The 20,662-nt window shown below is 43.4% G+C and overlaps 4 protein-coding genes across 8 annotated transcripts; 1 reads left to right on the top strand and 3 right to left on the bottom strand.

Moving 5' to 3' along the window:
• Positions 1-448: 448 nt before the first annotated feature.
• Positions 449-3,664, bottom strand: prr13 (proline rich 13). The gene is made up of 4 exons (XM_056605284.1): positions 3,542-3,664; positions 3,122-3,171; positions 2,432-2,925; positions 449-2,091 (listed from the first exon to the last, which is right to left on the bottom strand). The coding sequence occupies exons 2-4, from the start codon at positions 3,135-3,137 to the stop codon at positions 2,038-2,040; spliced, it is 564 nt and encodes a 187-aa protein (XP_056461259.1). The 5' UTR covers positions 3,138-3,171; positions 3,542-3,664; the 3' UTR covers positions 449-2,037.
• Positions 3,665-3,746: 82 nt separating this feature from the next.
• LOC130401478 (anti-Muellerian hormone type-2 receptor-like) lies at positions 3,747-9,389 on the bottom strand. 4 transcript variants are annotated; one of them, XM_056605277.1, is made up of 12 exons: positions 9,213-9,389; positions 8,799-8,978; positions 8,447-8,573; positions 8,081-8,133; positions 7,404-7,511; positions 6,597-6,703; positions 6,228-6,449; positions 5,766-5,880; positions 5,403-5,557; positions 5,023-5,161; positions 4,403-4,539; positions 3,755-4,292 (listed from the first exon to the last, which is right to left on the bottom strand). In XM_056605277.1, exons 1-12 carry the CDS (start codon positions 9,247-9,249, stop codon positions 4,176-4,178), a joined length of 1,497 nt encoding a protein of 498 aa, XP_056461252.1. In that variant the 5' UTR covers positions 9,250-9,389; the 3' UTR covers positions 3,755-4,175. The 4 variants fall into 4 exon arrangements, with proteins under 4 accessions (XP_056461253.1, XP_056461252.1, XP_056461251.1 ...); XM_056605276.1 differs by having other exon boundaries at positions 3,758-4,292; positions 5,023-5,173; XM_056605278.1 differs by lacking the exon at positions 8,081-8,133 and having other exon boundaries at positions 3,747-4,292; positions 5,023-5,173.
• A 342-nt stretch (positions 9,390-9,731) lies between these two features.
• LOC130401479 (cell division cycle-associated protein 7-like) lies at positions 9,732-13,014 on the top strand. The gene is made up of 9 exons (XM_056605281.1): positions 9,732-9,881; positions 10,002-10,124; positions 10,309-10,668; positions 10,872-10,970; positions 11,194-11,346; positions 11,620-11,760; positions 12,140-12,289; positions 12,472-12,608; positions 12,874-13,014. The coding sequence occupies exons 1-9, from the start codon at positions 9,870-9,872 to the stop codon at positions 12,917-12,919; spliced, it is 1,221 nt and encodes a 406-aa protein (XP_056461256.1). The 5' UTR covers positions 9,732-9,869; the 3' UTR covers positions 12,920-13,014.
• Positions 11,775-20,392, bottom strand: sp1 (sp1 transcription factor). 2 transcript variants are annotated; one of them, XM_056605274.1, is made up of 6 exons: positions 19,902-20,392; positions 19,279-19,352; positions 17,058-18,354; positions 16,208-16,346; positions 15,002-15,195; positions 11,775-14,852 (listed from the first exon to the last, which is right to left on the bottom strand). In XM_056605274.1, the coding sequence occupies exons 1-6, from the start codon at positions 19,906-19,908 to the stop codon at positions 14,548-14,550; spliced, it is 2,016 nt and encodes a 671-aa protein (XP_056461249.1). In that variant the 5' UTR covers positions 19,909-20,392; the 3' UTR covers positions 11,775-14,547. The 2 variants fall into 2 exon arrangements, with proteins under 2 accessions (XP_056461249.1, XP_056461250.1); XM_056605275.1 differs by lacking the exon at positions 19,902-20,392 and adding an exon at positions 19,785-19,895.
• Positions 20,393-20,662: the final 270 nt, after the last annotated feature.

Genomic DNA, 20,662 nt, shown 5'->3' with positions numbered 1-20,662 from the left:
CTTCCAGTGTTGCTTGCCAAAATACTATCTTTCTTTTAACATGGGAGTCAATGGGAGGATCTTGCGATCCATCGTAAATTTCTTTGGAGCGTTTCCCGAAACTCCTCTTAACATGAACGCGCGTTCACTGTACTACTCATGACGTTCGTATGACTGTAACTGTCTACTGACACGGTGCTGAAATGGGCTCCGTAGGAGGGGGAGACGCAGGAATGTCGTAGGAAAATGGGGTTAAAAAGCGTTAAAATATCTCCCCATTAAGGCCAACAGCAGCATACGAAAAGAATCGACTGCAATAATATGAATGCTAAAGATATTAAAACACAATTGATTAGGCCTAGGCCGATGCTATATCAGTCCTAATCCTAAACGCACTGTGCCTACATTATTCTCTGCATTTTCCCCGCTGAAATAATTCCCTATTACAAAAATCAAAAATAGCTTGAGTGACAACTACATTTATCTTAATGTGCTTATTTCTGAAACATGCTTTGCACAACAAAGAGAGCCGACTTTATCTGATTCCGCAGGCCAGCGGCAGCTCCTAGGGTGTCCGGAAGTCCGCATCGGCAACAATCTCTTTCTCCTCCATGGCGCGGTTCATTCTGGACTTCAGGGAGACAAAGCCAAAGTTCCTTTTAATATCAGAATTGCTGGTCGGATGCTGGTAAGGCTTGACACTAAGATACTAGTAGCCTATTAACAGAATTAAATTCGGAGAAGATTACCGCATAACATAAAAACATCTGCGTCCTGGCTTTTGACTTATCCAGATGTTCAGTAACTGCTTGTATTGGTGTCAGGCTGGCATGGTCCACTTTATGCCCTGTTACACCCCACCTCTAGTTGGCCCTACTAACAACAAACCACCCTTGACCCCAAATATCGAAGGACACCTTTTACAAAAACCCAACCAGTGGGATTTATTTACATAAACATATGAAAAGGACAGGACATTAAGATGAACAACAAAACATAGGGACAAGACAAGACAAATCCCAAAGAGGCGGCCCGACCAGCCAGCAGTCCCAAGACCAAAAGCATCCCCCATGGGAAGGGGAATCTGTCACTTTTAACTCCAGACCTGACGAGTGGTCCAGGTGCTCCTAATCAGCTCCACTGAGGCAGCACACCTGAGCATGGGCTGAGACATGCCAACAGAACAGGGACAAACACAGAAAGCAAGCCCCCTTCTGAGGCTGGAGTGTGCACGTTTAACTTGATGGTGCCCCTGCGCCACCCAGAGACCATTGCACTGCCACTGCAGGGCCAGTGGGGTGTAGAGAGGCATAACATGCCCTATTCTCAAACAGAAAAATGTTATTGCTGTAAAAGGATACAATGTTGAATTTTAATTAACATAATGTAGAAAATTTTACTCAAGGTGGAGTAATGGTTATGATTAAAAAAACCTCAGCATAATATCTAACATGGAGGTTATTCCTCTTTAAAGGTAATAGATTCATAATGTTACTTTTATTAAAATGATTCCTTTATATTTCATTGATCTTAAGTTGTAATTGTAGTCACATGATTTATCTATAGTGTAGTAAAACAACTTGCATCTAGTTGCATAATAAACAGGCAGATTAATAGAAAATCTTTATTATCAGTTTATTATGAAATTAATGTATATTATTAATAAAATACTTAAGGATCATTAATCATTATTAATACTATGGTCCCACAATTACCCTTTAACTTAATATATATAAATTCAACATATTTTTTTAACAAATTAAATATCCTTACACACACACCAATTAAATTAAGATTATATTCACAGCAGATGGTTACTTCCAAGTAATGCTCAAACACTTATTTCTGCACATGCATCTTATGCATTAATATAATTGGTATTGGATTAACATAATGATTATCCTTGTGTTATAAATAGCATGATTCATACTCTTATATAACATCAAACAGACCCTTAACAATATTAACTACCAATATCTGGTTACTGCTACAGGTCACCGTCATTTGGTAATAACAAAGTCCTTCACTTTGGAAGGAATCTTTCAGGAGACAGCTCCCTCAGTCGCTGCTGCTGCTGCTACTGCTGCTGCTACTGCTGCTGCTGCTGCTTGACTGTAGAGAGGATAACGATTGAATAATCATATCTTTAATAAGCATGGAAAAATCTTCCAAAGAGTTCAAAGGAGAACTGTGCAAGTTATGCCAAATGTGTAACATATTATATCTTGACTACACCCAGGGAAGTCTTAGTAGATAATAACTTAGAAAACGGGCTTGGCTTCTTTGAGAGAAAATAATGATTCATTGATGTGTTGAACGGCCAAAAGGTTACATGAATACACTCCTTACACAGAAGTAGGGAGTCATTACCCACACATCCATACATGGAACAGCTTAGTGAAAGGAAGGCCATCATCAGTATAAACCTCTTAACCCACTGGCAGAAACTCACCTTCCCGCCATGTTTATGGGACTTATGACCCTTAGCCTTCTTCATCTTCTTCTTCATCTTTTTGTCCATCTTGTGTCCAGCCATTCCCATGCCCATGCCCATGCCCATGCCGCCTACACCTCCACTGGGGTATTGACCCTTGTGGTCTCCCTTGTGACCACTCTTGTGGCCGCTCTTATGGTCCCCCTTATGATGGCCTGCTTTGGGAGACTTGGGGTAGGGTCCTGGGTGAGCAACACCCGGAGGGTATCCTGGATAAGCACCGGGTGCCCCGGGATAGGGGTGCTGTCCTGGGACTCCAAAGGGCGTGGCCCCCGGGTACATGGGTGGGGGAATGATGCCCCCCGGGTGCAAGGGTGGGTGGACCCCCGCAGGATACGCAGGAAACTGGCCAGGTGGGAAGGCTGGATTTGGGGCCTGAGGGAATGCCCCGTGGGGGGGTGCAGCAGGGAAGGCAGGGTTGTAGCCCGGGGGGAAGGCTGGATTAGGAGGTCCTATAGGAGGAGCAGGACCCACAATTTAAATACAAACTGTTTACACACACACACACACACACACACACACACACACACACACACACACACACACACACACACACACACACACACACACACACACACACACACACACACACACACACACACACACACAGAGTTATATAATGTGTTGATGTTACAAAAGATAACATACCTTGGTTTGGCCACATATTGTTATTCTGAAGAGTAGAAAGGTTACAGATGCTGCAGTTGGGAGTAGTGTGAAAAGTAGCAACATTATATACCTTTTTTTTTGCCTAATCAGAAACCTTTTATTTGTCATTTGTTGTTCTTTGAATGGTTATATTGCTCGGATGATTGTTATGTCAGGCATACACATACTAACCACTTGGTGTCAATATGTGTCGCTGACTGAGTTGAACTTCTGTTAATACTTAAGGCCAACTAATACATTATTAATCGCGTTTTAGCAACTTCAAAACATTTAGGACTGAATTTGGCTTTATATGCTTAGAGGCAAAAAATAATGCTAAAACAGATACCAAAACAAACACACAGTATACAGATATTATGTTATTCTATTCGACGAAACATGATCAACATTCATGCTTACCTTATCTGCCTCTCCTCGATCTGGGAGTGGATCGAGAACTGCGTTGGAGTGAAACGTCTTCCGCATTGTGGTGTAAAAGTAAACAGGCCCCGCCCGTGATTAATAGTTATGCGTACAATACATTGATTAGCCTACGACAACGAATATAACTTATTTAATTAAGCCAAACACTACGACACAACAGAGTATTCATCGATTAATTCACAATTAAAATACATAATAGGGAGTGAGGCAGGAATGTTTTACAACGTGACGAACACACCTGAGGGACGAAAGGAACATTGTTCGACGGACAGCATGGGAGGGTCATTGCTCACGTAAAAAATAATTAGTAGCCTTCATAATCTTCAGGTAATTTAATGATTCAATCAGTGCAGTGACATTGTATCAACAAAATGTATACTAGTATTATACCTATGTGATATGAAAAAGAGTAGTAGTAAGTATAATCGATCCAATGGAGCAGACCGAAAAGTTGTGAAGAAAATGTAGGACTTAAATGTCGAAACAACAAAAAAAGTGTACAGTTCGAAATAATTTCTATTATAACAAGTCAAAACAGATAAGTCGTTAAAGGTGTTTTCGGATGACAAAAATAATAATTTTAAAATCAAAAAGAATACGCCATTACAAATCACACCGAGTGAATAGTTTGAAGGGCGTGCAATCTGCCGACAACACACTGAGCTGTTAGCCGAGCATCCGGTTCATGGTCCCAGCAGTCCGTCACCAGTTCCTGGAGTAACGCTCCCTGCAACGGACATGCACTAAATAAAAACCTGTTCTACATTGACAGCACACGTATATATTACATTTCTAATCTTCAACGGAGGTGAACGATACTTGAATGGTATCGCCTACCTGAGTTTCCCGTTCCCATCGTTTGGGTATGGAAGGCCTCTTGTTCATCTGAGACACATAGAACAGGAGTCTTTCCAGAGTCACGCTGGATCCCAGCTCGGTTTCATACGGCAGGGTGTGCTTATGCACCATGCCATCTGCAGAGGGAGACATTTTCACAATAAAATAACAATACAAATCTCCCAATAGAAAGACCTAAATAAATTCACAAAAATGATATGTTAAATATTGCCATGTGCAGTGTTGGGAAGGTTACTTTTAAAATATATCAAGTTACAGATTACAGAATACATGGCCAAAAATGTAATATGTAACGTATTCCGTTTCATCACTCAATCTGAGTATTGTATTCTGAATACTTGGATTACTTCCACATTGAATTGCATTTTATAAGTAGGAATGCGGCATCAAATCCGAGTCACCCTGAAAGTGAACTATTTTATATAATTTGCCTGCGGGTGCCTGTTACGTCCAAAGACAAGTACCCCTGTAACACAGCATTGACCTAACCCAGAATAACTAACTCCTCTACTCATCGCTGCCATTATCGCAGGCATGTATACACATCACGGAATGACAACCTCACCCAATAACCTGATCAGATCCCGGGTCTCCATTACCTTCAAAGAGGTCCGAGCAGCGCATCCAGATCTCCCAGAGCAGCAGTCCCAGGGAGTAGACGTCGGCTTGCACCAGAGACCAGCCTTGATCCACGCAGCCCTCCAGGATCTCAGGGGACATGTAGCGCAGGGAGCCAACCTGCCCGCAATCCTGCCAAGGGCATAATATTTACTGATGTGTATTGCATCCATATATGGGGCAGGGTTGTCTGGAAGAACGTTTTCACACCACAATTGAAAGGCTTTTGGGTTTCAAACCCCAACATCCACAGTTCTACCTTTCTAGGCATCCTTGAGACATAACCCACCTTCAGCACAGCAATTGGGACAAACAATTTTCTTAAACTTATAATTAATAATTAAAGTAATCGAGTCTTCACCGCTATGATCTTAAGAGAGTCCCAGCCTGGACGTCCCGAACAGGAACGCAGGATGGTGGAGCATCCGAAGTCGCTCAGGGCACACGTCCCATCTGCTCTTACAAGCACGTTGCCACTGCTGAGGTCTCCGTGGGACACTACAGGTTTGTGCGTACCTTTTGGCCAGTGTGCACAGAGAAGTGCGCACGCACGCGCACACACACACACACACACACACACACACACACACACACACACACACACACACACACACACACTATGTTTACATTGACAGCTTCAACATTCACATAAAAGAACACTCAAACATGCACGCATCCCATATGATAAAGTCAGGCAGTGCAGGACCTCCTGGTTGGTACTCACCTTGTCTGTGGAGGTCAGAGTGGAGGTATGCCAGCCCCTGGGATAGAGACTGAGACAGCTTCATGGATGCCATCCAGCTGCCACGCTTATCACACAATAAGTGGTGGAGGGAACCCTAAAATAAAATGTCGTCACAGTCATTGTTTTTTTTTTGTACATTTTTAAAGAGATATAAAAAATAAACAATCATGAGCTGAAGGGCTGGACAATTTGGGATAATTTATTATTAGAATAACCATAATATTTTAGAACTTATATGGGACATTATCAGGGCTTATTTTCAATCTTATATCCTACAATACCACCCTACCCTTGGAGCTGATATAGTCCATGTGCCTATATTTATTGCCATGCATGTATACACTTAAAGGGTATATTTGCTCTCTGATGTTCTTCTCTGTATTCTGCATATATTCAAAATAAAATATTATAGGTTTCTTTTGTAAAATGCTGGCCACTCACACATGTCGCTAGTTCCAGAACTAAGAGCCAACTGCCACCGTCTAGGCTCTTCCCGGCTCCGAAGAAGCGGGCGATCCCTGAGTGTTCCATCAGTGGCAGTTCATAGATGTCTCTCTCTGAGGAGAACTCTCGCTTGCAGCCTGCATGAAACACTTTGACAGCCACCACAGAGCCCTGGTATTTCCCCTGCCATACTTTTGCAAAGTGACCCCGGCCAATAGCCTAGGGGGGTGTCAAACGCACAACAACTTCATCGTCAAAAAGCGAACTCAAATGCCATCATAGTTTGATGTTTCTAATTGAAATTATATGTTATAATTGTCCACATTTTGGCCTTGCAATGTGAGTGTTATGGTTTGATAATTGTACTTGTTGTATTTCCAGGTCAGCACTGTTAATAGGGCGCGGTGTAGCTGTTCGGCAGGAACACAATGGTAAGACTGCCTCGCCATGGACACAGGACAGATTCTCCTCCTCTGAGATAAATGGGGAACATAAGACAGCAAAGTGGTCACAATTGAATGGCTAGCCACTGCATCTATGCTTATTGGCCTGTCTATGGCGTGAATGGATTCTTCCACCGTTGTGGGTTGTTTTAGTTCTGGCTGTGTGATTAAAGAGAAACCTGGAAAGGTTTTTTGACCGGAACAAAGGAGGGAGGATATAAAAAAGGGAGTATCGAGAACACAAATAAAGCCAAGGCCAGCCCCATAAGCAGAAAAAAGGGTAACAAGCTACTACCAAGGTCAAACAGCAACTGTCTTTGAATTTAAAAGAAAGCTGCAAATGTTTATTCAATAGAATGACTTCCCACAAATTCCTGTGTCCCTTTTCCCCTGCTGTATTTATCAGAGAAATCGATGTTGGTTTATTAAATAACTTTATTTTATAATATAACTCAATCTGTTAAAATGCAAATGCAAGTGAGAATGGAGAGGATCTGTCCATGGATTGAAGTTGTTTTTCCCTTTCCAAAAGATTATAGTATAATCGCAATTAAAAGTATTAAGATCTTCGTTCTCTGTATGTCACATCAAAGCCCTACTAACTCACACTTGTGGCCTTGTATAAGATATTGATGTCATGGACAATGATATCACAACATAATTGAATCCTTTGAAGTAGCAGCGTTAAAAAAAAAATTGAGTGCAAAGATGTAATAAACAATAACCTCACCATGCTCCTTCAACAGGTGTCTCCACAGGTGTCCAACAGCAATGAGCATGATGAACACGAACAGAACAGTTCCAACAGCAATGAAAATGGGAGGTAAGCTCACTTTATCTGCAGGAAAAATACATAGTTAACATGTTTTCCTCAATATTGTATGTATTATTTTTATGCCAATGTCCTCAGAATTTTTTTACCATTTCTAAACTTAGTGCTTCAGGGCTGGGACAGTGGTTTAGGAAGTCCCATGGAAAAGATTGTGAGCAAGATTCCAGAGGGACTCATAGGATGAACAATGAATAATATTTTGTGAGATCCATATCTCAAGTCATAACTTGTTACTTTATATATTAGATCACGTTGCTTTGTTCGTACCTATAATATGAAAGGTGGTTTGCAGGTGACTTGTTCAATTCATAGTTCCTACCTACAGTAGAAGAGGTGCTGCATATGACTTGATAAATGTTTAGTTCCTACAAACAATAAGAAAGGTGGGTGGCAGGTGACTTGATAAATGCTTAGATCCTACCTACAGTAGAAGAGGTGGGTTGCAGGTGACTTGATAAATGCTTAGCTCCTATACTGTAGAAGACGTGGGTTTCTTATGACTTGATAAATGCTAAGTTCCTACCTACAGTAAAAGAGGTTGGTTGCTTATGACTTGATAAATGCTAAGTTCCTACCTACAGTATGAAAGGAGGGTTGCAGCTGGTTTTGCTGTGGACTCAACGTAGGGCTGGGTGATATTGAAAAATGTATTATCACAAAAATCAAGGTGAATATACACTATATTGATGAAAATCACGATATGCTTACACATTCAAAATAAAATTGTTAACAGTCTAACTGACCTGACATTGATGTATTTGGACATTTTAAGGGGTATCAGTCTGAATCTAGTTTTCCAAAGCAATTTAAGGGCATGTCTTCCTATAATGAACTAAGACTATAAAAACGCGTATCACAATAAGTCAATATCTTGATTAATTGACGATACAATACCATTCAAAGACAATAAATTATAACATTGAATTATTGGCCAGTCCTACCTCCAAGTGCTGCTTTTGTTGCACCTGCCCTCTTTGCACCCACACTTGATGACCAGCTCATGCCATCTGCCATCATCTCGGTTAGGCTTACAGAAGGATTTCTGACAATTTTCATCCAAAGGACAAGCTGCAAATTAATTCACACTGGACTGGTTACATTTTTAAAACAATATTATATTAACGTTGATCGTATGGTCCAATATCCAAAGGGTAACAACAACAATAACATAGTTTTTCTTTCAACTATATAATACTGTTTACGGATGTTTAATATGAAATTAATGGAGGCTATCAAGGTTATAGAGGGACTGTTCAGACATGCTATGATATTTTTGTTTTGACGGTAACTCACCCTCAAGCATCACCTCTGCCTGGTTGCCGACGAGCCGAAAATAACTCGCACAACATTTGGTGGATGAGCAGCGATGCACTAATTCAGTCACATTGCCAGCATGCATAGATATTATATTTCGAGTGATATACTTGCGATTATGGTAAGCACAATGCCCAGATATACACAGGAATAGGCATTCTAAAGTAGAAAGAAAGACGCATATCATAGATTTAGAAATAATAGGGAAATAACCACACAATGTAAAAACAAACAGGAACCCCTAAATTCTAACTCAGATTTTACCCTGAATGAATATACTTCACAACACAGTACAAGACAGAAAAATCCAATCAAATCATCCAATCATCCAATCAAATTACACCTAACAAAGAGATTAGCAATACATAATAATAAATAAGCATTTTGACTTACCCACAACTGCAATAAGCAGCCACTGTGGCTGCCTCATGGTCACCTATACACCAAGCTGTACGAACAGGCACATTCATTTATCAGTCATGGGAACGAGAAGGGAGTTCCTTGAATTCCCACCGTTACTCCCACTATCACACAGCTGCACATGGCTCTATCTGTTGCCACATACCTGGCAACTAATGATCATACAGTTGGAATGGCCTGTCCTAGTCCAAAACCAAAACCAAAACACACACACACACACACACACACACACACACACACACACACACACACACACACACACACACACACACACACACACACAATTTATAATGTTTGTATAATTCTTCAAAATCAACGATTTAACATTGATTCTTAACACAACATTGTTCATTTTAAATGTTCCAACATTTTGTAGAAATTACAAATAATGAAAAGATCAGCAAAGTCTGCTCTTGTTTATGTGGCCTAGCTTGTCTAGGCAGGGATGAACCAGGCGGGCGGGGTTGTTTATTAACAATGAAAGTCACGTCCGCCTGTGCGTAGTCAGTAAACAAAACATGCACACCCAATTCTGATTTTTGCTAACGTAACCACTACCTGCAGAAAGGCGGTACTTTTAAATCAGGACTTCGGCAATCCTGCGGATATAACACGGAATTGAAAATTACGATGGAAAAAACGGTAATGTTTGCCAAATCTACCTGTCTCAAAATAAATCCGGCTGGAGCAAATGCAATTAATTGATAGAAATAAACGTGGAATTCAATGGGCTGCTCGTATAACGTATTTCACTAATTTTAGGAAGATCTTTCGACAATACCCTCCCTCACAAAAGAGCTCGCAGATATATTTGCAGAGGAGTCTGAAAATGATCAAACATTTCATGGGTTTTCTGAAAATGAACCAGGCTACCGGTACAAACAGGTAAACCACGTGGGAGACGCCTACTTCGATATATTTAACATGTCTTCATATTCTATTCAGTTTAATCAATTCCAACACTTGCTCAAACAAAACACATTTCTAGGAAAGAAGCAATGGCTTTAGGTTAACGTGAGTTGCATCAAAAATTTTAATGTTTTGTAAAACCTACCTCTGTTGCCACCAGAATGCAGGCTTTGATGATGGGTTGGAGGCCATTCCTCATCAATCCCTCAACAAGAACAACCTTACCTCTGAACGGTTTGGTGGTGCTCAGCCATTCACTCTGAGGGTGTCCCTCCGCCTGCATTCCCACACATCTCACTCGAATCAAGAGGATGGCAAGGTGAGCAAGGACGAAGAGACAGAAGAACTAGTTGTTAAGAAGAAAATGGCTAATCCAAGGAAGAAGAGGCGTGTGAAGAATGAAGAGGAAGAGCAGGCCATGGCCCCTTTATCTGTTAAATGTGGTTCAGATTCAGAGGGTGACGAAAAGGAAACCTTCCTATCCAAGAGGGCCCGGACCATCGAGGACAACAAAGCGATGGTACACACACACACACACACACACACACACACACAGTAGAAAAAAACATTTGCATAAAGCATTTTGTTTTGCATAATGCATTTTAGGAAAACAGACATGAAAAGACTTTCAGAACTGAAGACATCCCTGTATTTTGTGTTGTGTTCATGGTTACTCTAAAATCATTCTCTATGCTGAGCTTGCCGTGTTTTCTTCTTTTACAGTTGGCTCAGCTGATGGCAGATCTGCAGAAGATGCCCGGAGGCGCAGGGATTCTGACAGCACACACACCAAACGCCAAAAAAGCCAAAGAGAAAGGAGCTGTGCGTGCAAACACATTAAGAACCAACACAGACCTACAACGTTCCCCGATTTATGATAAAGTGAACACGGATATTCTGCCCAAAACAACAACAACACTTTCAGCAGTATGATACTCCCCCAGAACCCCTCCCTCCCTCTCACGAATGTCATTGTAGTTTCCTCCACTCTGTTCCTTGTTCGATAGACCAGGTTGATGCTGATCTTGTTAATTTGTTCTTACAGAAGACACCTCGGTCCGGTAACGCCGTCAGGGAGTCACGGAGGAACCCAGAGAGAGCCACCCGGAGGCAGACCCGCTCCATGGGGGTCTGTGAGGACCCCTCGGGCCCCCGGGACCCCAAGCTGGAGCCCAGCCTGGAGGACGAGCTGCTGGAAGTCAGCAACACTTATCTCAACTTTACCTTTTTTATCGTACACTTGGCTCTCAATGTTAGGGTTCGGGTTAGGATTGATATAATACTACTACTACTACTACTAATAATAATAATATCAGAAAACCATCCAAATATATTATATTCACTCTTCTGTGGGATGGGTTGGTGCAGCCACTACTGATGTCTTGTTTTTCGCATCCACATACATTTTATTCTGCCATTGCATTATTCACCTCTTCATAAACAAGTGTTTGTTTGTTGTGCCCATCCATAGGTACGCCACGCCCCGCGCCGCCGCATGCCGCGGCCCAGCCAGACCAGACCCCACGTGGTGCGGCCGGTGGAGGACATCACTGAGGGGGAACTCCAGCTGGTGGCGGACCAAATGACGGAGAAGGTCTACGACAGAGTCAATGTAAATTAAAAAAAAAAAAAAAAACTAATTTCATGAAATGAACAACTCAACAATTGGAGCCAAATAATGGTCACTTCATGAGGATTAAGAAACCTAATCCCATGTAGTCACTTGTGTATAGCTCTAGTTGTGGAGTAGAATTTGATGTTAACTTTGAGATCATGTCCCATACCTCTGGGATTCAACTATGTAATTCACTCAAGGAAATGTTATGTCTTCCAGATCCTATCTGTACTCTGTCCATCTTATTTTGTCACATGATCCTAGAGCACTTAATAAATAATAAATAAATAATAAATTGTTTCGTTATCAGCTTTCAAGACCGGGTTTTGACACGCAACTGTTAGAAGGATAACTGACAATAAAGGTGCTTTTCCAGGGCACTACCTGTCACCAGTGTCGGCAGAAGACCATTGACACAAAGACATGTTGCCGCAATGAGGCGTGTCGCGGGATTCACGGGCAGTTCTGTGGGCCATGTCTGAAAAACCGATATGGAGAAGAAGTCAAAAAGGCTCTGCTTGATCCGGTGATATGCAAACATTATGACTACACTTTTCTCCATACTTTCTTTTGACGATAATGGATGTAACTTGAGTGGTTTGTGTGCTGTAAAAAAAATGTGGGATGCAGCCACAATGTAGACTTAAGCAATTAACAGTCATGTTGTGCGTTGAACTTGAACAATGTCCTAATGTCTGTATCCTGTAGGAGTGGCATTGTCCAATGTGTCGGGGCATCTGCAACTGCAGCTTCTGCCGGCAGAGGGAGGGCCGCTGTCCCACAGGCATCCTCTTCCCCCTGGCGCAGGACCGAGGCTTCTCCGATGTCCACTCCTACCTCAGCAGGTGGGTGTTTGGCCTCAGACCCTGTTCATGGAAACACCGCTTGGTAGTTCTACATGACCTTACTTGTATTGCAATTTATCTAAATTCACTATTTTATTCAGATTCCACATAGGACTGTCTTCCAGAGTTAAAGCCTTTAAACTTCAGGGGCTTGGGGTTAGGAAGTGATCATGTATGCAACACGGGTGCTTAACGTTAAGCTAGTGTAGGGAATAAAACCATTTGCTCAAAGATCTTTTTTTATTTAACTTTTCCTCCTACCTAGCCTCACTGACAAACTGAAGAATGGGGAGGAAGATGACGATTTGTGATTTGGTTTTAATTACAAAAGGATAACTAGCCCTTTAATTATATTGTTCTCGTTTCAATTGAATGTGATTGTTTAATTTGTAATAAACTTGTTTTAATTAAACTTCTTGGTCTTTTTATGTGGTGAATTCAACAGGTGACAATGTGACTTAAGTCATAATTTTAATCCAGCTGTTGGCATTTGTAGAAGTATACACAATATAAAAACCCTCCCCCATTAAAACAAAACATGATGCATAAGGGCACTTTTCCATCAACTTAGTAAAAAGAGTTTGAGGTTACAAATTAATTACATTTGACAAAGTACTCATTCTTAACGGACTATTCAATTAAACATTGAGTAAAGTCACCCTAGACCCCTGAATCAAATTTGACAAGAAAATGTGCATCCGCCTAATGCTGACCTTTCCAGTTCCGAGTCTGCATTTATAAGAGCCAACATTGTTTCAAACCCTCACAAACCAAGGAAACAACATAATTAATTCCTCTCGTGGACAAATAAGATGAACCTTTGGTTTGAGCTTAGTTACACCATCTGGATGACATTGGACACAAATCCTCATATTGAGATTAAACTAAACAACTATTCAGGGGAAGGAGGAGGGGGGTGGGGTATGACTTGTCATATCTTCAGCCTAGTCAAGAACCAAGGTGATAACGACGCTTCAGAACAAACTGAATGTACTTGGAAGATATATACTTTATAGAATAAAGAACATGTTCGTATAATAGAAGGCCTAGGAGTTCCAAAACAAAATCTAGAATTGTAATGCAACAGTAACATAAGATTGTATGGTAGGCTCATAAAGAATCTCTTGCAACTAAATGTGATCCTCTCCAAGTCAAGAGGCCTTTATATTATTTGAAAATACAATACACAAAAAATGGTTGCAATTGCCATGGACATATCAAAGAATGATGGCTTTAAGTGTACCACAGGGTCTCAAGGATTTCAGTATTCCTAAATGCTCACACAAATCCTCAAGTCATTGATCATCATCCAATGTGTTGTACAGGTTGTAATTTTTAAGCATGACTCTAGGCAATTGGCGAACCCTGACAACCAAATATTGCTTAAATTATGGCTCCAACAAGTCATTCCCTAGGTAGATTATTTTACACAAGCTGTGGGTCGGTCACCGACTAGAAAACACCTGAGATCAATGGGTCGCTGAAAAGGCCTCAAAGTCTAAACATGTTAAGCCTGACATAGAACCATAGTGTTACCTTTTCGCAAACAAGGCTGTAAAGGCTGGTCGCATGATACCTTCTGAATACATCAAATGTGTATGTTTTATTGCAATCTCTAAAGAAGTGAATTTGGCTGTTGCATGGGCTTTGTAGTGCCATTTCCCTTTATGACAACGATAGTTTGACTTTAAAAGAGAACAATGTCATTAAAGCCAACATTGACGAACCCCTCCACTCTACTCACCCAGACCTGATAAATGCCATAGATACTTAAAATAGTGACCGTCCGCTCTTCCCGCCTTAGCGCCAAGAGAAACAGGGTCCATTTTGCGGTGTGGATTCACAACCCCGTCCTCTTTCGCCCTGAAGCCCCTCCGATGTGAGCCTCAAGTCAGATCCTCTCTGGAGCCCCAACCAACGTCTCCTCTTCCCGCTTCTCTCAGAAGCTGGTGCCATTCATCTGGTGAAGGTCCACCTGCAGCACGCTGACGCCGCTGCTGGCCAAACGCGCTATGCTCTCGGCCGACAGGGTTTCCATGGTGACGAGGGTGTGCTGCTCGTTGCCCGACACCGCGTCGGCACCGGCCTCTGAGCCGGCTGCCGGCGAACCGCCGTCGACCGAGACCGCGGTGCCAGTGGCTGCCGACGCCGCCTTCTTGTTGATGTGGGTCTTGATGTGCTTGGAGAGGTGATCGCTGCGCATAAAGCGCTTCGGACACTCTGTGCAAAGGAACTTCTTCTCACCTGCATGGCAAAACAAACGCACTTGTTAGCACCGCGATAGTCCAAGCCGTTAGAACTAGAAACACCATTGCTACCTTTTGACCCCAGACAAATACAAGCCAGAACTTAAAAGGTTTCCCCTACAATGCCGTCGTGGTGTAAAAGCTGACCTGTGTGCGTTCTCTTGTGGCGCTGGAGCTCGTCGGAGCGTGTGAAGCGCTTGCCACAGAAGGACCAGCCGCAAATGAACGGCCGCTCCCCCGTGTGCCAGCGCAGGTGGGCTCTGAGGTGGGACGTCTTGCCGTAGATCTTGTTGCAGCCCGGGATGTGGCAGATGTGCTGTTTCTTCTTGGAGGGGTCGTTGCTGTGGAATGGACAAGAAAGGGCGTCACTCGGTGACCGCACCACATTGGGAGGAGGAACGATTAGCCAACCTGTAGTAGCTAAAAAAACTCAAATCAAAACTGGAGTTTGACGCTGCTTTGTACATCAAGTAATTACTCAGGGCTGCCGCTCTGTGGTTGAAGTGCTTTACAAGTAAAAGACAAAATTAAAATAAAAAAATTAACGGCGCAGCGTTGTTGATCAGGCCGACTAATCCTGGAAGCAATTTGAAAACTAATATTTCAGTTTACCCCCTGCCAAGACTGGTGCCGCAAACATCACATAGCCTTCCCGTCCAATCAATGAGAGCTGCTACACTGACAAGTAGCAAAATGCTCAAATAGGCTTGAGGTAATCTATTTCCATACACGTTGACGTGTCGTTCTGTGAATAAACTGTCTTCGAAGGAAGAACCCATCCGCCTTCACTGCATTATGATTTCACCATAGGGATCATGTGGCGCCCCCATACCAAATACAATGAAATAAGTAGTTATGTAGGCCCCTCTTATAACTTCGACCCTGTGTCCCTCCACAGACTATGAACCTCTTGTTTACTTTGCATCTTCTCGTAAGTTTCCATTTGCAATCACGGATAAGGTAGAGAAACACAGCGAGTTGTACGACCCCATACATTGTTTATACAAGGACAATTTAAAGAAATGAAACATATGGAGGACAATTGGTGCGGTCATTTGAGGTGGTTGGAAGTTTAAATGACTAATCATGTACTGTATGCATGATCCACTTGCGTTGTTCGACACAACAAGGACAAACCCTATAGAGCTGAGCACTCCTTATTCTACTTATTCTATATTGGCCTATATGCTCCTGGCGTGACGCTGAAACGCTCCGGTGGAGCGGGTCCTAAGTAAACGCCATGCAACACTTTCATGCATAGCTCCTGGGTTAGATCGAACCATTGTATCATCTTTCATCAAAGAGGCCAGCGATGGCGTCAAACTAAGATGACAGGTAAGGCAGGTCACGTACCGGCCCTCCCCATCTTTGCAGAAAGGACAGGTGCACGCCTCCCTGCGGTTGCGTCTTCCTTGAGGGGTTGGGCTGACGTCTTCCTCGTCCATGGCGGTGCTGTCGTCCAGACTCTCTCCCCCCGTCTGCGCATTATCGCCTGTATCCATGGAGACATAACCAGAACAATTCAATGGGGGGAAAACGGTCTTCAGAACATTATGGTTTAAACTTTTTTAATTTATTTCATGTATTTTCAATAGTTGCATTGGACATTTGCACGTAGTGAAAGTAAAATCCTTTGTGGCCAATGTTAGCCACAAGATTTCATGATCAGGACGAAAGAAAAAAGGATGCGTAGAACTAGTCATGGTGAAGTCATATGATAACAGCTGAATACTATTAATGTTCAATCAGATGAGGCATATATGGTTCATTAGAAATAAACTGGAGTAAGAAGTTGGCAGACAGCGGGCAACTGGGCAGGGCCAGATTTATGAACTAATTACTGGAGAGCGCTTCGGACCTGATAAGAACTACTGTACGATGGGCGTGAACCAGTTACACCCCTTAGGGCAGAGATAGCTGTAGCTAAAAAATACTGTAATGGAAAATAATACCTACTCTATAACCTGCTCTCGTAGTCCAACTGTCACGTTCAGATCAAACCGTCAAATGTGGATGCCAACACAAGACGCCAAACTGGTTAAACCAGTCATGCCACTGACATACAATGACGATATCAAATGTGGCCATTCAGCATTATGGGCCAAGATGGACTGGACTCAACCAGTACAATATAATTTGAGTTTGTTTTACCATCTAGGAAAACTAGCCATGGCTCAAGACCCGGCCCAGTGGACACACTGACCTGACGGGTTGGCGATGGTGATGGGAAGTCCCTGCAGCTGGTGCATCTGCAGCCCTGAGCTGCCGAGCGTGTTGAGGTTGATGGTCTGCAGGCCGGGGATCTGCACCGTGTTGACCGTGGCTCCCTGGGCCTGGCCCAGCTGAGGCAGGGACTGCACCGGGGCCAGCGTGATCTGCCCCCCCATCGGGCTCTGCAGCTGGATGGTCTGCCAGCTCACCTGGCCGTTGGCGCCCACGGTGCGCAGGAAGATGGGGCCCGTGTTGGGCATGATCTGCACATTCTGAAGACCGTCCTGAGTGGCGAACACCTGTCCCCCGACGGCGCTGGCTTGGATGGTCTGGAGCGAATTCCCGCCCTGGATGAGCTGCTGGGGCTGGATGAGGATCTGCTGAGGCTGTTGCTGTCCGTCTCTGTTGTCCGGCTGGACACCCATCGACGCCGCATTGTGCTGAAACGACGACACCACTCCGTTGCTGTTCTGTACCTGGGCCATGCCATAGGAATTGGCGGTCTGCGTGGTCACGGTGGTCGTGCCCGAGAGGTATCCTGTGCCGCTGTTGGTGGACACGGCTTGGTGTTGCTGCAGCAGCTGATTAATGCCTGCATCCCCGCCGCCATCCGCACCACCTGCCCCGGTGCTGACGGGCAGCAGAGTGATATTTCCATTGAGGGACATGGGCATGTTAGCCAACTGGAACTGAGGCTGGTTTTGCAATAGGCCCCCACCTAAGCCTAGGTTTTGGATGGGGATGGCGCCCTGTAGGAGACCGGGCATGGTGAGGATGTTGCCTCCTCCGCCGGCTCTGTTGGTGGTCGTTATGATCTGCTGGCCATTAGCAGTCGACACAAGCTGGAACTGCTGCCCTCCGCCCAAATTGGGATCCTGCTGGGCCTGGGCAAACTGCAACTGCTGGCCATCCACAGTCTGGAACTGGGGGATGACCTGGTACTGGATGTTGGGCATGACGCTGGACAGAGTGGTGAGCACCTGCTGGCCCTGCATCGTCGGCGCCTGGGCCACCACATACTGCTGCTGTCCCTGGACCCCCACCGTGGACGTCGAGATCACCTGCCTGTTCTTTAGTGAGTTGGCTAAGGAGTCGGTGGAAACGGTGGAACCGCTGGAGGACGCCTGGAGGCTGACGGGGATGACCTGCCAGCCGTTGGACGTCATGACCCCGTGGCTCAAGTCCAGCTGCTGGTTGGACTGTTGATCTGAAGGAGAATCGCCCTCCCCAGGGGTGTCCATCCTACTGCAGGTGGCAGCCAACAGAGCAAGAGAAGATGGCTGGGAGTCCTTGGAAAGAAACCATGAGAAAATAGGAAACAATTATTACAGACAACTCTTTTACAATTTACAATAAAATACAAAAAAATATCTCAATAAGAATGGCCTATGACCAGGGTAAATCTTGTTAGCTGTTCCTGTAAATAGTTATGGGATCCATTTAAAATATAAAAATGTATGGGGACTTGCCATGTTAATGGACTCATAAATTGTACTACAATAAAACTAAACCTGCATTCAATAATGTCACTAAAATGGAGCACAGCCTTTTCCTTATGCAATCCCTAATTCTAAAGATATGCGAGGTATACCTGATTAACAATCAATTACATTTTTTAATTATTACATTTTTACAAATGATAGTTGATACAACACTATGCACATAATCCTTCAACAATGTCAAGCGATTCTCATTTAAGCAGCCAGCAACACAGGTTGTGGGGACAGAATGAGAGGGTGTGTGTGTGGCAGCAGAGGGGGAGAATGGGTGGGACCACATTTTTTCGAGAGCAGCGGCGGGACTCTGCATCCCCTCCCCCATCCCACCCATCTCCCTCCCACACTTTATTTTACCCTATAAACTGACTCACTCCGCTAAGGCCACCCCCTCCAAGGACAGCCAAATGGGCTGAGCAAAACGCACATGAAGAGCGGGGCCTGACGGGAACACCCAGTGTGGGCGAATTTACCTGCCTTTTCCCCACCCCGGTGACATGTGCTCCTCGAAATCAACAACACACACTCAAATTGTAACGTTTCTATAAAACCAAACCGATTAACGTATAACCATGCTAATACCAACACGCCCGACTAATCAGTCTAACTAAATCGACCATAAACTGGCCATCGAAGAAGCCGAAAGGGAATCATTGAGACCAACGATACACAGCAAAGGCTCCGCTATATAACAACTAAGGTGGACCGTGTACATACTTGTAGAGTTGTGTTTCTCTTTTGGTTGAAGTCTCCCCCGCTCTCCATAGCGGCCATTTCATCTGGCTGCGGGTCTACGGAAGAAGAGTTGATGAGAGGATTGCTCTTGCATACGAAATACGTGCCATCCAGACGATTTAGGCTATGTTTGAATTGAACCTTCACTTAAAAAAGACACCGTAGTGGTCAAGGGTCAGTAGCTGCAGAACGGCAGGGATATATCAGAATAGTGTACGAGGGAAGACCTGGTTTGATACGCAGATAGCTGGTTAGCTCATCTCATATGGAGATACATTTACCAAAACTGTTTAAATGGAGCTATCGCAGCAGCTACTGCTAACATAAGCCAGGTGTGTCCGACTGCAAATGAAACCCATTAAGCATCAAAAGTTGCTAAATCTCACAGTTAGCTACTAGCTAGTTGGCTAAAAATTGTTAGCCAACTGGCGAAAAAGTAAGTGGGTGACTACTTGTAAACTAGTTTAAATGGTGGCTTTAAAACTTACAATTTCATATTGAATGCCCCCCGGGAGGAGTTAAACGATATACGACTTCTTCAATCCTAATAGTTTACTTATAGCTCCTCTCACTGCTACAGACTACTGTTTAAAAAGTTAACTTACTGTTCATATTTTCAAGACGGGAGGAGTTTCTCCAGCTCCTTTTTAGGTTGACAACTTTTCACAACTTCACACAAACTTGATAGGCTTCCCGGTGAAGAAGAAACAGGGGAGCGCTTGATTTGTGAATACTGTGGCCCTTCTTTACGACACAACAACAACAACAACCACAACGATGTATTAATAATAATAACCAATTGATAATTACCATATCTTATTTGTAAATCCACATTAGGCAGTTTAGCCACCGACATGTTTCTTGTAAATACCATACGTTTGAAGTAGATCACCTACAATAGTTATCATTTTTATAGTCCAGCTCAAATATATCATACTACTTTAATTCGTTTTTCAGCTCACTAATTCGGATGTGACACTTATCAATGCATTGACTGAGCATCAATCCGAATAAGCGACACAAATACACTTTAACAGCTCATTTCTGCCGCCTGATATAATGTTGCGTGTTTTCTGATTGTGTAAATGCGTCAAAAGAAGCGCACACGTTTGAACGGCCTTCAAGATTGACTGTTGGTTCAATCCAATGGGAATTGTTATTGTCGTGAACGCCTTGTGTCAACCAATGGAATTCAAACACGGGCGGAGAATTGGGTTGGGCGTATTCAATGGTAGGTTGTGCCTCATTTCTGATTGACGTTGACAAGAATACCTATTTTCCAATTCCATGGCGCCATAATTAATTACAACACGTTAGTAGTACAGCATTCATAATCATTCTACTTTCGCTCTACTTGAGTCCCAAA

This window comes from Gadus chalcogrammus, chromosome 13 (genome assembly GCF_026213295.1).
Source record: "Gadus chalcogrammus isolate NIFS_2021 chromosome 13, NIFS_Gcha_1.0, whole genome shotgun sequence".
Lineage (NCBI taxonomy): Eukaryota > Metazoa > Chordata > Actinopteri > Gadiformes > Gadidae > Gadus > Gadus chalcogrammus.
This window is presented reverse-complemented; position numbering and strand designations above follow the sequence as displayed.